Below are 16,796 nucleotides of genomic sequence, written 5' to 3'. Positions count from 1 at the left end.
AGGCAAGTTCGTCTCTCTCGGAGGAGGCATCACTGACTGTCTTCTTCTTATCTCTACGCTGCTCAAGCCTCAGGAGCTCCTTCCCTCGATAATACCAGTGTAAGCGTCTTGCTATTTCTATTTATACGAAGAATAATACAAAGATTCGAATAATTCGACTTAAACTATATGAATGTTTTTTCTCTGTTGTTTGCTCATCTCTAATCGTATCTCATGAAAATGCTCATTCTGACATAATATAATTTGCCCATCAACTCCGTTAGAAAAAAAGGTGTACTGTTGAAAATATTTATATATGTGAGATAAAAAGATGGATCGATAGATTTATATCTTGATGATTGAAATGATCCAGTTACATATAATAAATTTAGCTCATAAGTGCAGTGGCGTTCAGTAGAGACGATTTATATCTTGACGATGAGGTCGACATGCAGTGGCGTTCAGTAGAGGCGATTGTCGACAAGTACAATATCATTATTTGAAAAAAATATATATTTTACTTTAAAAAAAAAAATGCTAGCCGAGAATTTTTAAAAAAATATGAGCTTCTTTTAGAATTTACCCAAATAAAAATAACTATTCCATTCTTATGAAAACTCCTCTCCGACTTTTTCTTTCTCTAACCTACTTCGATAAAAGCAATTTTTTTCGTAAGAGATAAGTAACGAAGGGTAAGTAAGGAACTACATTTATAATCAATTTTACTTAGCAGTATATTCTGGTTTAAAAAAAAATATGTATTCTTAAGGAACGAGACAAGATAAGATGTCCGAAGACGTCTCGTTATTCCGTATAGAGCGAGAGGAATCCAATTTTATGGACAATCCCAGACACAATGTATCACGTGGTGCACATCGACACACACGTTAGACGACTTGAAACTTATACCATTGACTTGACTTGTAGGGGGAAAAGAGTTGCCGACACACAGGGTATGAGGAGGACCGCGTGATGAGACTTTTGAGTCAACTGAAGAACCCTAGCAACATAATTTCAACGTTATACTTTCAAGAAAAGAACTCGCCTCTTTTTTATTGTTCTTAAGTCTCACTTGAATTAGTCTTCGCGTCAGTTGATAAATTTGACTTTTGCATTTGAGGACCATGTTTTGGATCAACAATGAAAATGAGGCCCATTTTTGAACAAATGATTGACTATTTCAACATAATAAGTATTATGTTGTTTTATATATCTTTAATAGGTTCCTTTGGTCGAAACCATTATATCCAATCGCCGGTGTCACATATTTCGGGTAGCAGCGAGGTGTGGATGCGCTTTCTCATAAGAGTCGGAGAAACAAGTTAATTTTGGCAGGTGGCTTCTACTAATCATCTACATGTTCTTTGAATCATCCTTTGGTTTGATAAGCAATGACATGATTTTTGTGGTAGAGCGAGGGAATTGAAAGAACTAATGGAGCCTGTGGAGTTCCTCCTGCTACTGCTGCAGCTGATAGCAGTGACTTCAGCAGCAAGCTATCCAACGTTTCCGCTCCCTTCCACCTGCCCAAAAAGCTGTGGTAATATCAGCATAGTGTACCCCTTCGGCGTCGGCGATGGCTGCTTCCGTCCGGGCTTTGAACTCACCTGCAACCACACAACCTCTCCTCCTAAGCTTTTCTTGGGCGCCAGCAATATCGAAGTCAACAGGAGCATTGACGCTGTGGATGGCCGGGTTTACATCAAAGCTGCAGTCATTACCATGGGCATCGACGTCGGTTCTTCCTACACCCCATTGATGAATCTAGGGAATGGACCTTACAATTTCCTTTTGCTGGACGTGTATAGCATTCCCTACTCATACTCGTTCGGGTATCACACGCTTTCGGTCATCGGCTGCAGCGCTTTGGCCTCCATAGTGAATCCCACCGACGGGAAGATCATGGGGCAATGCTTGACACTATGCCCTGGCAATGGCACGAGCCAGATCGATGAAGGATTTCTGACAGGTTATGGCATCGGTCACTGCGAGAACTTTGTATCTCCATGGAGTGGCCAGGGGAATAATCTGACTAAGTCATTAGGAATTCGATTAACGCGACTTAACCAGAGCGAGCTACATTTGGTGAACGACTCCAGCATCAAGGCCGTCATGTCTTTCCAATACTACACGAGAGATGAACTCGAGGGGCTTAATGGCGATGTGGAGCTCCCCCTCGGGTGGTTCATCAACGATCGACCATCCTGCGAAGAAGCACAGAAGAAGAAGGAGAGCTTCGCCTGTCTTAGCAGCAACAGTGATTGCTATGATGCCTGGTCTTATAACAAGTCTTCCGACACTGGAATTGGATATATCTGCAAATGTTCCTCAAATTTCCATGGCAATCCATATATACCCGATGGCTGCCAAGGTGATGTCCCGTTACCGTGTGCAATCTACTCTGCTACTTATGCCTAGTTTGCAATCTTTGCCCATTTAACTGCAATTTAGTTGCAATATTTTTACAGAACAAACTTTTCTAGTTCGATTAATATCTACTGTGCAAGTGAGCAGTAATCTCTAAGCATTCGGCAACTTCAACAGGCTCTTCTGTGACTCACCCTGCAACTAATTGCGCGACAAAATGTGGTGACATCGATGTGCCCTATCCATTTGGGCTCGAAGAAGGCTGCTACAGGGATGAATCGTTTGCTCTGACATGCAACGACACAGCCACTCCTCCCATTCTCCTCCTCAATTTCAGCTATTCCCTGGCTCCAGTGAGTAACATACTCTTGGAACAAGGGCAATTAGAACTCAGGAAAACTGATGGCTACATCTTCGAGATCCCATCTGACGCAGACAAGCCTTTCATGTTCCTTAACGAAAGCGCCATGTTTAGCTGGGTCATCCAGTATCAATCCTGCGAGGAGGCGATGCAGAACAGGACGACGTACGCATGTCGCAGCGATCAAAGCATTTGTCTGAACGCAAACATCACCAACTCTGTTGGCATCCATCTGGGATATCGCTGCAAATGTACCGATGGCTACGAAGGGAATCCTTACGTTTCTGATGGCTGTGAAGGTAACCCACGATTTGCTGCCGCATTTGAATTTAAGTCTACTTCATCCATGCAGAAATTGCAATGATAGGGAACTGAATTGATGGTATACATCAAATAAACAAAACAATTAATGTAATTTCTTGAAGATGGAATTTTCAGTTTAACAAAATAAACAATTCTCAGTTTCTTCTTCAATGGTTTTCAAACTCTTCACTATTATTATTCTCCCAGAAAATATCGCCACGATTAGTTCTCTCAGGTGCATATAAAGATCATACTCAAGAGGTCAATTTCGATGTACAAACATCGTCTCTAATTTGTTGTTTATTTGTTAGATATCGATGAATGCACGCGTCCGGAAAAATATCTGTGCAAAGCGCATTGTGTTAATGGCATTGGCAATTACAGTTGCATTTGTCCAGAAGGCACATATGGCGATCCCATACATGGATTATGTATTGCAGACAAAAAGCAAATTCTTGTGCTTGGTAAATGTCTTTAACTATCTCTCTTGCACAACACAAATATAGAATTTGAAGTAACAGATGATACGCATTATGTAGGTGTAATCCTTGGTGTAAGCACCGGCGTGGGGGTTCTTCTTCTAGGTATAAGCTTTGTCGTCATTTCTCGGAGATGGAGAAAAAGAAAACAAAAAGAGACTAGAAAAAGATACTTTCGTCAGAATCATGGTTTGCTGCTACAGCAATTGATCTCATCCGATGCTGATATAGCTGAGAAGACGAAGATATTCTCCTTGAAAGATTTAGAGAAAGCGACCAATAATTTTGATGACACCCGAATCGTCGGTCGTGGAGGACATGGAATGGTTTACAAGGGAATTTTATCCGATCAAAGGGTGGCCGCCATCAAAAAATCAAAAATCGTGAAGAAGAAAGAGATCGATCAGTTCATAAACGAAGTTGCCCTTCTTTCTCAAATCAACCATAGACATGTGGTTAAGCTTTTCGGATGTTGTTTGGAGACTGAAGTCCCCCTGTTGGTCTACGAATTTATCTCGAACGGGACGCTTTCTGATCATCTGCATATGCCAAATGGTGATTCATCATTGTCTTGGGAAGATCGTCTGAGAATTGCCACAGAAACCGCAGGAACTCTTGCTTACTTACACTCAGCCGCTAGCATCTCTATTTTCCATCGAGACGTCAAGTCATCCAATATACTCTTAGATGATCATCTTACTGTAAAAGTATCAGATTTCGGAGCTTCAAGATTCATTCCTCTCGATCAAACTCATATATCTACCGGCGTGCAAGGTACATTTGGATATTTGGATCCTGAATACTACCAAACCGGTCAACTAACAGAGAAGAGTGATGTTTATAGCTTTGGAGTCATCCTCGTTGAGCTTTTAACAGGCAAGAGATCAATTTTCCACGCCGAGGACGGAGAAAACATGAATTTGTCCATGCATTTTCTCCAAGCAGTAAGAGACGATCGCCTCATAGAATTTCTTGAAGCTCGTGTTGTGAAAGAAGGGATGGAAGAAGGGCTTCACGAAGTGATCCAACTTGCACAGATGTGTCTCCAACTAAAAGGAAATGATCGGCCCACGATGAAAGAAGTAGAGTTTAGGTTGCAGAGCTTGAGAAGGATCAAGAAGCAGAGAAGGAATAATTGGACCGATAAAGGTCATGCAGACTCCGAATGCCTAAATGCAGTTTCTACTTTTCTTGGAAAGAATATTTACAGTAATTTGGATAATAGGGCAATTCAAGAAGCGTCTAGAAATTATAGCTTGGAGAAAGAGATGATGTCGTCACTAAATTACGCACGGTAAGCATATTAATCTTCTTGATAAGTAGATGCTTTGCTCGATTCCTGTGGCACCCTTATGAACACTTGGTTTGTGATGTGCTTAAGTTGATTGGCAGAAAAGTAATCACATTATTTATATCCATCTTTAAATATTATTCTACAGAATGCACATAGCTTATACTTGAAATGGTTGTGATGGATGTGATCGTGTAAATGAATCGTTCTATAAAGTTGATAGCAGAGACGAGTCTCTACGAGAAGATCATATTGGTACACTTAAATAAATATGCACTGTTCTTCTCATCTTTGAACTATTTGTGCAACCCATAATACGAAAACCTACCTGCTTAACCTCAATAACATATTATTATTTAGAAATTATTCATGAATTTAAGAAAAAAAGTTGCCAAGTGGATTCCATCTGAGATAAATGTTATATATAGAGATGGTTGCAGGATGGATACTTGTGAATCCTATTCCATTCGTTCTTTAGTTTGCTCATTCGAAGAACTTGAGTTTGGATTCCATCAAGAAACCTTCAATCGAACTTGAGTTTGCTCATTCGAGGAACCTTCGATCTACAATCCGATCCACGAAAGGGAGCCAACACGAGATCCAAATTTCGATAGATTTTTTCTCTTAATTTTTATGAGGAAATAAATCTGGGTTTGATCAAAGCATATAGTTTGCTGCAGGTCGAGTTTGTGTCGGTCTACCCCCTCAGCCATCGAACATATGTTCCAATGAGGTGGGGTCACGTGACATCACAGCTGAGCCGAGAGAGCCGTTTGACACAGAATCTCTTGTAGTCTCAGAGTTGGATTCTTGTTGAGTTTCTAAACCACGTATGTTCGACGAAGAGTATGTGAAAGACACAAAGTGTGAGAATTGTGGGAGTCGTCGAGTCAGTCAACCAGCTAACCATGGACTTCCGGGTGGATCATCGCGCGCTGCGTCTCTATCAACCAACACAATATGAAAAAATGATACACTATACGCGTTTTCTTATAGACTAACTAATTCGTTCCCACAGGAGATAGGACGAGCGAATTGATGGATCAGACGACTCAGAAACTTATATCGTAGACTCTTGTGGAAAAAGGAAAATCAAATACATAAAGACTTTTCCAAGGAAATAAACAATAATTCACTATTATATTTTCAAGAAAACGAAGGTTTTCAAAACCATGCAATTATAGTTTGCGGAAGATGAAGATCGGTAGAATGCCATCGATTCGTATGTTTAATCATGATTTTATATTGATTAAGAGGATAAGATCGGAGGATAAGGCTTATTACTTGGTATTTATCTATATATGAACCTCACCTCAGGTTACTATCGCATATATTTGATCAACTATCTTTCTGCTTATTATTAGGTTTACCATCTTTTGAACTCGTTTTCAACAATTCAACTGCTCATCAGTAATGAATATTTTTGCCATTGGAAATTAATCGAAGTTTGACAATAAAAGTTTCCAAAAAATGAGTATGATTAGTCTTTCTTGTTGTGTGAAACGAGAAGGAAGACTTTGGTTCACTGCCTACCTGTCTTTCTTCTAACTTTCTTTCTCTTATCCGTTCATCTTCCAAGTCACCAACCATTTAATAACACTGTTTCCATCCATAAATACATGAAAAAAATTTACATTCATCATTATCATAATCATCAAAATCTCTCAATTCACGTAAATATCACATAAATGATCACAATTCATGTATAATATCTCTCAATTTTTTATGAATCATAAAAATTATAATTTTGAAAAAAATCATGATTCATTTCATTAAATTTCAATCAGAAGATACAAGAACACAAAGTAGGATATCTTGATTCATAATGATTTCAAGTTATAACTCATGAGAAATCAAGATCATGATTTCGATAAAAACCATTAAATTCAAATAATCATAATCATCAAAATCTCAACATTTCTTTCAAGATATTTAAAATGACATAAATAATGTTATTAGTCTCTTAGTGAAAAATCGATAAGATAGAGAAAAAAAAATTCAAGAAAAATGATTTTCTTCTTTTGTTTCAACTCATTGATTGATTTCGTACATGCTTGTTTTTTTCTTTTATGCTAAATCCATGCATCATTCATTAACGCCGAAAAAGATCTTTCAAAAGATAACAAAATCACAAAAATCATCATGCATAATTTTGAAATATAAATTTATTAAGCATGATCATTATGCATTTACTTCAAATCAAACATGATTTCATTTAATCAAAATCAAGAAATAATATGAAAATCAACATGATACACATTATTGCTTCTTAACCACATATAGCATGATTTCATAAGGTATGTTTAATCAAAATAATTTTTTTATTAAATATGTAATTTTCATTATCATTTTTGAAATTACTATCATGATCATAATTTTTGCATTTTCATTACATTATGCAATTTTCAAAAAAAAAAATTAAATTATATAAAAATGAAAATACATCATGGAAAGCATCATGTAATTTCAAAGTAAACTAAAGGCGTTTTGATTATCTCAATGTCGAAAGCCGTTAAGGCGTAGTTAGCCATCTCGCCTTTCTTGATTTTCTCCTCGTCTTCAGAGGAGTTCGATTCATCCCAATTTTTGTTCTTCTTCTTGAATTCAAAGCAAGTAGTTCCGTTTTTTTTTCTTTTTAATTTTTGTTTCATGAACCTTTTAGATTTCATTTGTAGTTTAAGTTCACCATCACTTGAGCTTATGCTCGAGTGATCTTCAAATGTTCTATGTCCCAAATCTTTCTTGTTCTTTAAAAGGTGGATTTGTTCATCATGTTCATCAAGTGCATTGTGCACCATTGCATATGTCATCAATGTACCGATAAGTTCTTTAAGTGAAAAAAATATTTAAATCTTTTGTTTCTTGTAAAGCTGTTACTTTTGAATCTCACTTCTTAGAAAGAGAATGCAAAATCTTGTTCACAAGTTCAAAATCCGAAAAACTTCTACGAAGTGCTTTTAAACTATTGACAACATCCATAAAATGGGTGTACATGTCAACAATGGTTTCGTTTGGTTTCATTTGAAAAATTTTAAAATCGTGTATTAAAAAATTTACTTTAGAATCTTTTATGCTACTTGTGTCTTCGTGTGTGATTTCGAGGATATGCTAAATATCGAAGGCCGTTTCGTACAAAAAAATCCGATTAAACTCTGTTTTATCTAAAGCGCAAAATAAGACATTTATAGCCTTTGCATTTAGAGAAAAAACCTTCTTCTCCAAATCATTCCAATGGTTCATTAGAAGAGAAGACTTTTGAAAACCATTTTTGACTAAATTCCATAAATCGAGATTCAATGAAAGCAAGAAAACTCTCATTCTAGTTTTCCAATAAGTATAGTTCGTCCCATTGAAAAAGAGAGGACGAATGAGAGAGTAACTCTCTTGAAAGCCGAAATGAGCAATTTCTCTTGGGTGTTAAACCAACTGAGAAATAACGAGGCTCTAATACCAATTGTTAGGATCAGGGTCGACACTGAGAGTGGGGGGTGAATTAGTGCAGCGGATAAAAACGTCAACTTTATTAAATCTCTTATACGTTAAAAATGTTAGGATAGGAGTGGCACTAAGAGGGGGGGGTGAATTAGTGCAGCGGATTAAAACTTCGGTTTTAGTAAAATCTTTCGTACGATAAGAACGGAACTTGAAAAGCTTAACTTGAAAGCGTATTCTTAAAGTTGCGCAGCAAAGGTAATGATGAAACAAAGCAAGTAAGAAGATTTGCAGTAATGTAAATGATAATAAGAAATGCAAACCAGAGATTACGCCGTTTTTAAAGTGGTTCGGTCAAGTGACTTACATCCACTTGCGAGGCCCCTCTTCGATGAGGCTTCCACCTTCCACTAGCAAATCTCTTGAAAGTGAAGGGTGAATACCCCTCTTACAACTTTTACAAGCGGTTCACTCTCTTACAGATTTTCAACAAGAAAGAAGGAGGTGAACACTAGCAAATTGAAAACAAGACAAGCTAACACTTTTCTAAGGCTTTTCTCTCAAACACTTGCTGCTCAAAAAGTTGTTCTCTCAGCTGAGATTTGAGGGGTATTTATAGGCCTCAAGAGGATTCAAATTTGGGCTTCAAAATTTGAATTCTCTTTGGGTTCCCGCTGTTGGAGGTGCCACCGTCCAACCAAGCAGTGCCACCGCCCAGCGCTCGGGTGCTGGGCGGTGCCACCGCCAAGCCAGGAGGTGTCACCGCCCAGCTAGGCGGTGCCACCGCCTACAATGTTTTCAGCCCGACTACAGTGTTTTCAGCCACTAGTTGGGCTTCAATCTTGGCTCTCTAGTTTGCTGGTTTAGCTTAATTTTTAGTCTAAACCAACTCTGACTTTGGGCCCAGTTGGCCCCTAACCAGGATATAGGATTATCTCTTAATCCTAATCCTAATTACAATTGGACTACATAACCAAAACACATCCTAAGCAAATTTTCAACCGCGAACGTCGAGTCTTGTTCTGGCGAGCTTTCCGACGAACTTTCTGCTGACGGGCTTCTAGCAAGCTCCCGAACTTGTGATGACTTTAATGAGTAGCCGAGCCTTCTCGGTGATCTCCGTGAACCTCCGACGATCTCTTCGGCGAACTTCCGAAAATTCCGACAGGTTCCCGATTTCTTCTCGGTTGGTTCTAGCAGCATCTCCGACGATTCTTCGGACTCTTAAACGTCCATCGAACTTGACTCCGGTATTCTCGCTTTGTGTTTTCTGGTTATCGTAGTTAATCCTGCACACACAAGCAAACACTCTACTCCGATCTAGATAATTATTATAACGCAAATTGACATTCTGTTGCCCGGCACGTCATTGGTTGGCGCTTCATCCGATTCTTCGGTGCATCGTCCTCTCTTGCGGCTTGTTGCCCAATCGGCGGTTGACCTCCGCAACCCCGATATCCTTGGCGCAATTTCGCTCTCCTTGGCCCGATGCCCGACGCCCGAAGCCTTCTGCCATCCAATATCCTGACGTGATCTCCTCCGACGCAACGTCAATTCCTCCTGCGTTAATTGTCTAATCCTGATCGAGTAGACCTGTATCACTCAAAATGTAGTCAAACATTTAAACACAATCAATTAGTTTCATCATCAAAATCCGAGATTCAACAAAAAACCGATTTCGACGTAAAAGCCGTTTCGTAAAGATAATAACTTTGAAAGTGTATTCGTAAAGATAGCTTGAAGGTAGTAAGCACTTAAAGAGGTTTGTAGTAAGAAAATAGCAAGAATAAAATGCAAATCGAGATTTAGAGTGGTTCGATCAATCTTGACCTACATCCACTTTCGGATTCCTCATCCGACGAGGTCACCTACGTCCACTAGAAGCCTTCCTTCAATAGGCGAAGGCCAATCACCATTTTACACCCATCTTCTCTTTTTAACAAGTTTAGGAAATAACCCTTACAAGCACTCACACTCCTCTCTTACAGAAATCTAACACTTAGAGTAGAGGAGAGAACTCTAAAGAGATAGCAGCAGCGTTTTTTTGCTTTTAGACTCTCTGTGCTTGTGTTCTCATCCTGGGTTCCCCGGGCACGAGAGGTACCACCGCCTGCGTTGGGCGGTACCATCGCTTGGGGGGCAGTGCTAGGCAGTACCACCACCTGGCACCCTACCAGGGATGGGACAACCGACCAGACTAGTGGTACCACCGCCTGACACAGTCTCGAAGACTGTGCCACGATGTTGAGACTCCTTGGGGCACTGTTTGGGCTTCTTATTGGGCCCAACATAGTTCTTACATAGGTCTAGCTGGCTCTAATTGGGTTGGCTCAATCCAAGCCTAATTACATGCTAACTATGATTCCTAAGACATATTCTAAGCTAAACAAAGTCTGTAAGTCTATTTTTCCGGCAATCTTCTGGTGATCTTCTAGCGAACTTCCGACGATCTCTCGGCAATATTCCGGAGGACTATAGGCAAGCTCCTGGACTTCACGATGATCTTCTTAGCGAGTTCCGATGAGCTTCTCTGGCAAGTTCCGAGACTTCTTGGCTAGTTCCTCCAGAACTTCTGACGAACGTCCGGACTTCCAATGAACTTTCGAACTCCCAACGTGATCGCCTCCTTGACTTCGGGACTTCATTTTGCTTCATGCCTTGCTATCGTAGTTAATCCTGCACATATAAAACAAACTTCGATAGACAATTAATACTAAGCATTAATCAAGTTGTTTGACATGTCATTGGTCCCTCGACGCATCGTCCGATTCTTTGGCGCATCATCCTCTCTTGCGGCCTATTGCTCAATCGGCCAGTTGACTCCGTAACTCCGATATCCTTGGCGCAATACCCGCTCTTCTTGGCCCGATGTCCTAATCCACGTCCCGAAGCCTTCTGTCGATACGTCCACCGATCCACTGGCTCGACGTCCAATCTTCAGATATGTTCCTCTGGCCTAACATAATTTTTCTTGCTTTAATTGTCTCATCCTGCGTCATTCAAAACATAGATTAAAACATAAATACTTATCAAAATACGACATTCATGTTTTCATGCATATTCTCATGAAACTAATTATGTTAAAGCGATTGACGCATAAAACGATGGTTGCATTCAGTTTATGGTAATCCGAGTTAAAAGTTTGTCAAAGGGTTCGCGCCAATGTCTATGATATTATATCTTAGTGTATTAACACCGATTTGACAGCATAGAGAAAAGTATAGCATCATCATCAAGCCTGCCTGATGGATCAACTCTGACGAGTTCAGAGTTCAAATAACACATTACCACTCCAAGCTAAAAGTCTTTAGTCTTCGTCAACGTGATTGACTGTAGAGAAGTATAGCTCCAGTTTTCCATCGGAATAGGTTGCCTATATCTGCAACCTATTTCTCTCTACAATTTGGCAAGTTCGTCCCTCTAGGAGTAGGCATCAGTGACCGTCTTCTTCTGATCTCTCTGCTGCTCAAGCCTCAGGAGCTCCTTCCCTCGATAACGTCAGTGTAAGCGTCTTGCTCTTTCTATTTATACGAACGAAGAATAATACAAAGATCCAAATAATTCGACTTAAACTATATGAATGATTTTTCTCTGTTGTTTGCTCATCTCTAATCGTATCTCATGAAAATGCTCATTCTGGCACAATCTAAAAAATAATAATTTATATATGTGACATAAAAAGATGGATCGATCGTCTCGTATGACTAATAACTGAAAACTCAAAATTTTATATTGAATTGGTATTTGACCTTATATATATATATATATATATATATATATATATATATATGTGTGTGTGTGTGTGTGTGTGTGTGTGTGTGTGTGTGTGTGTGTGTGTGTTAACATTGATGAGATTGATTTAAGGTCGTCATTATTAGTTTTCTAACCGTTTGCAATAACGTTTTACTCGTGTCTGGATTGCCAACTAATGCAAGTCGGTATGTGGCAGGTGGAAGAGGAAAATGGTCGGATTAGGAGAGGGAAGAGGAGGGATGGGGTTGGTCAAGATTTTACTCTTTCTTCTGGCATCCACATCAATGGGTTCAATAAGAACAGAAAGTAGATCAACAAACACAACTTTTCCTCTGCCTTTTTTCTGCCCAAAAAGTTGTGGGAGTATAAGCTTCGAGTATCCTTTCGGCATCGGCGATGGTTGTTTTCGGCCGGGCTTTAATCTTACCTGCAGAAACCATTCCACCAGCGCTCCCAGGCTTTTCCTGGGTGATGGCACCATCGAGGTGACGAGAATTGATATGAACCAGGGGTTGGCATATATCAAACCACCAACTGTCGTCATGGGTGTCGACGATGAGTTTAAACGCGCCTCACTGATTGATCTGGAGAATTGGCCTTACTCTTTGTACTTGGAGGAACAGATGATACGTAATGCTTATCAAGGATTGACATCTAACAGAGTTTACGTTGTGGGTTGTAGCGCTATGGCCAGTCTAGTGGATCTTACCACCAATAAATCCATCAGCACTCGTTTTAGTTTCTGCGCTGTCAGTGATCCGAATCAATATTCAGAGTGGTCCGACAGTAATGAAGAATATTTCACATTAAATCTATATTCTGTGAGTACAACTGCCATGGAGGTTCAGCTAACTCGATTCAGTCAAACTGAGTTACACTCGGTGAATACCTCTAGCATCAAGGCCATCATATTCAATGGTGATAATGATTCCGATCTCGAAGGAGTATTAAACGGAAGTAGAACGAATGTAGAGGCCACCCTGGTATGGTACATGAATGATCATCTTTCATGTGAAGAGGCCATGAATACGGATACATACGCTTGCCTCAGTCAAAATAGTTTCTGCCATGGTGCCTTTCTTGATCCGTTCCACTCCATTAATAGCGTTGGATATTTGTGTCGATGTTCCTTGGGTTATCAAGGCAATCCCTATGTACTTAACGGCTGTCAAGGTAATTTTCCTCCTCTATCTCTCTTTAAATGAGTTCGAATACGTATAATTATTATCTGGATCAGATCAAAGTGATGTAGAATCATGCTTCTCTGTTAAGTTTTCCTGATGATCTCTAGAAACTCGAGATTGAATTCACATCATCACGAGGCATACTCTTTTATATGTTCATCATATAATTAGATGGTACAAGCATTAATGTCCATGTAGTTTTGCATTCCGTTTGTATTTGTGATGGAAAATTAGTGTTTGGCTTTGGCCAAATATAATTGATAAACATTTTAATTACGTCACCGTACATTATTTAGACGATGACCTAATATATTTTATATGTCTCAAATATAATTGATGCATATTTTGATATTTTTCCGAATTCTGCTGCTGACCACTTTGATCATATCAACAGAAAATTCTTTTACATCTGTTGCTGCTACTGCTGCTGCAAACGGCTGTGTTACCAAATGCGGGAGTATCGACGTCTTGTTTCCATTTGGGCTGGAGGAGGGCTGTAATAGGGACGACTCATTTGCTCTGACATGCAATGCCACATCCAATCCTCCCACTCTCCTTTACCAAGATGAATACACAGTCACTAATATATCGCTGGAGGAAGGCCAATTGGAAGTCGAGTCAAAAGACGGCACCTTCGCAACGGGAAATAGCAATAAACCTTTCATCGTTCTTAAACAGCAGACCATCGTTAGTTGGATGATCGAGTTCCAGCATTGCGAGGTTGCTAAGAAGAACATGAGCACCTTCGCATGTGTCGACGCTCACAGCTCATGTATCGACACAACAATTACTAACGACGGTGGCAAGTTTGTGGGATACCGTTGCAAATGCTGGCAAGGTTACCAAGGAAATCCTTACGTGGCTAATGGATGCACAGGTGCTCCACTCTTTTCTTCAATTTAATATGATGCACTCTAAAATCTGTTTATGCGTTAAATCGACAAGTATGAGTTGTTCTTGCATACAAAGTATAAGGTCTTATGCTCGTAATTAACAAAATAATTATAGAACAAACATTTTATGCACTTTAACTTAGTGAATCACCATGAACTGAACTGCACAGGTTGTGCAAAATCTAGAAGACCAATTATCTAGAAAAGGCCTCAAGTTTCCCAAACTTCCATCTTTACTCTCTGTTACTCCATTATCTGATATGACGTTTCTATGCCAACACAATATATTTGAGATAAATCATAACATTATAGGCTCAATGAATGTTTCTTTGCAGTATGTGATCTATCATATCTATTGATAGTAGATGAATTAGTACTATTCCCCAACAGGGTTAATGACAAGAATCATCACGAAACACTGTAGAAAAATTCTAACATTATGATCATTTTAACGATTATATAATTATAACTTACCTACACAACAAATACTATGTTTTTTTTATATAACTTAAAGTTAAAAATACATGAACATACCTTTTCTGAGAGGAAAAATTGAGCGACAAATATGATCAAACAGCACACGACAGAATAAGCCACACAGAAAATTGTACTATAATATTTTAAAAAAATAAATTATGTTAGCTAAATTGCAGAGTTACAAAGAGAGCTTTGTGTCATAAAATTAGTAAATAAGAACAAACAGATAATTATGGTCAATAGGAGCAGATATGGGGTGAGCTACTGAACACAGGATCAAATCAAATACTTGTTTGTTGTCCTTCTTTACTATCAATTTGTTTATTGTAATTTGATGAGCAAATTATAATTCCTTTTGTCTCTAATGACTTGTCTAGACATCAATGAGTGCAACTCTCCCGAGAAATATCTTTGCTATGGGAATTGTACTAACACGGATGGCGGATATACTTGCACTTGTGCGGTGGGCACATCTGTTGATCCGAAACTTGCACCCTGCATTCCTAACAACAAAAACCAGACTCTTCTGTTAGGTAAGGCATTGTGGCTAATTTACTTATAAAGATGCAAAAGGTGCATAATCGAATAATGGAAATCAAAAGGAAGACATTGAAGTCATTGACAATCCTTTATCCACATATATCGTAGAAAATAAAATTAAAGGAGTGTTTTTATGGAGCTAAATTTATGATTGATGTTGTGCAGGTGTCATCATTGGTGCAAGCACCGGCATAGGCCTATTACTCTTATGTTCGAGTCTCCTCATCCTGAGAAGGAAATGGAAAAAAAGAAAACAAAAGAAAACTAGAGAAAAATACTTCCATCAGAATCATGGTTTACTGCTACAACAATTAATCTCGTCTACTGAAGATATTAGTGAGAGAACAAAGATATTTTCTCTGGAAGAGATGGAGAAGGCAACTAATAATTTTGATGAGACTCGAGTGCTCGGCCGCGGCGGACATGGAACGGTTTACAAAGGAATTTTGTCGGATCAACGTGTAGTCGCCGTCAAAAAATCTAAATATGTGAAACAAAGTGAGATAAACCAGTTCATCAACGAGGTTGCAGTTCTTTCTCAGATTAATCACAGGAATATTGTTAAGCTTTTCGGGTGTTGCTTGGAAACTGAAGTTCCCTTGTTGATCTATGAGTTTATCTCGAATGGGACTCTTTTAGATCATCTCCATATTCCAGAAGGTAACTCTATATTATCATGGGATGATCGCCTGAGGATTGCTGTTGAGGCTGCCGGAGCGCTCGCTTATTTACACTCGGCTGCTTCAATTTCGATATTTCATAGAGATGTCAAATCATCAAATGTTCTCTTAGATGATCATTTAACGGCTAAAATATCAGATTTTGGATCTTCAAGACTTATTCCACTCGACCAAACTCATTTACTCACTGCTGTACAAGGCACCTTTGGATATCTTGACCCGGAGTACTATCAGACCAGTCAGTTGACGGAGAAGAGCGATGTTTATAGCTTCGGAGTCATTCTTCTAGAGCTTTTAACAGGTAAAAAGCCAATTTTCTCCACCGAATATGAAGACAGACTGAATCTATCGATGCATTTTCATCAAACGGTGAGAGCGAATCGTCCCTTTGATCTTATAGATGATCTTGTTATGAAAGAAGCAACCGAAGAAGAGCTCATCGACATGATTGGATTGGTAGAAATGTGTTTAAGATTGAAAGGGGTTAAACGGCCTACGATGAAAGAGGTGGAGTATAAATTACAGAACTTGAGAAGGATCAGACTGAAAAAAACAGGACATTGTTTGGTTAAAGGTGACGAAGAAACCGAGCATCTGCAGAGAGACTCACCTTATGGCTTCTCTGAAGTCGTCGACCAAGCAAATCAAGGTACATCCAGGAATTATACCTTAGAGAAAGAATTTATGTGGTCGCATCATTACCCACGGTGAGTTTGTATTCGACGCCCAAATCTTTATTGGCTGCTTGAATGATACTGAATAAGCTTCCTTCTGCTTGAGGATCGTATGTAATGGTTATATGGGTAATGTTATGTTTCAAACTTGTTGCTAAGACAGTTTCTGACTCTACTTATATTGTAATAATGTTCAGAGAACTACCCTTTTATATGATCAAATCACGTGTATACAACACGTTTCTTCTCTTGTTTTATGACCATCGTCGGTCCATGTTTTATGGTGATGTTTCTCAAATCGTTTGTATAGGACTGGTTTGTGTTATCACTTGGGTTCATCGTGTTTGAATTTACATCTTCTTGGATTAGTTGATGGCATGAAG

The 16,796-nt window shown here is 39.1% G+C and overlaps 1 protein-coding gene across 1 annotated transcript; it reads left to right on the top strand.

Moving 5' to 3' along the window:
- LOC135672235 (uncharacterized) lies at positions 1 to 16,579 on the top strand. Its single transcript, XM_065180693.1, has 11 exons — positions 1 to 99; positions 1,202 to 1,314; positions 1,392 to 2,350; positions 2,524 to 3,006; positions 3,322 to 3,474; positions 3,550 to 4,783; positions 11,581 to 11,715; positions 12,162 to 13,138; positions 13,544 to 14,026; positions 14,897 to 15,052; positions 15,225 to 16,579. The coding sequence occupies exons 3-11, from the start codon at positions 1,414 to 1,416 to the stop codon at positions 16,448 to 16,450; spliced, it is 5,784 nt and encodes a 1,927-aa protein (XP_065036765.1). The 5' UTR covers positions 1 to 99; positions 1,202 to 1,314; positions 1,392 to 1,413; the 3' UTR covers positions 16,451 to 16,579.
- Positions 16,580 to 16,796: the final 217 nt, after the last annotated feature.

This window comes from Musa acuminata, chromosome BXJ1-4 (genome assembly GCF_036884655.1).
Source record: "Musa acuminata AAA Group cultivar baxijiao chromosome BXJ1-4, Cavendish_Baxijiao_AAA, whole genome shotgun sequence".
Taxonomy (NCBI): domain Eukaryota; kingdom Viridiplantae; phylum Streptophyta; class Magnoliopsida; order Zingiberales; family Musaceae; genus Musa; species Musa acuminata.
The sequence above is the reverse complement of the archived record's forward strand: the minus strand, read 5'-3'. Positions and strand labels throughout refer to the sequence as shown.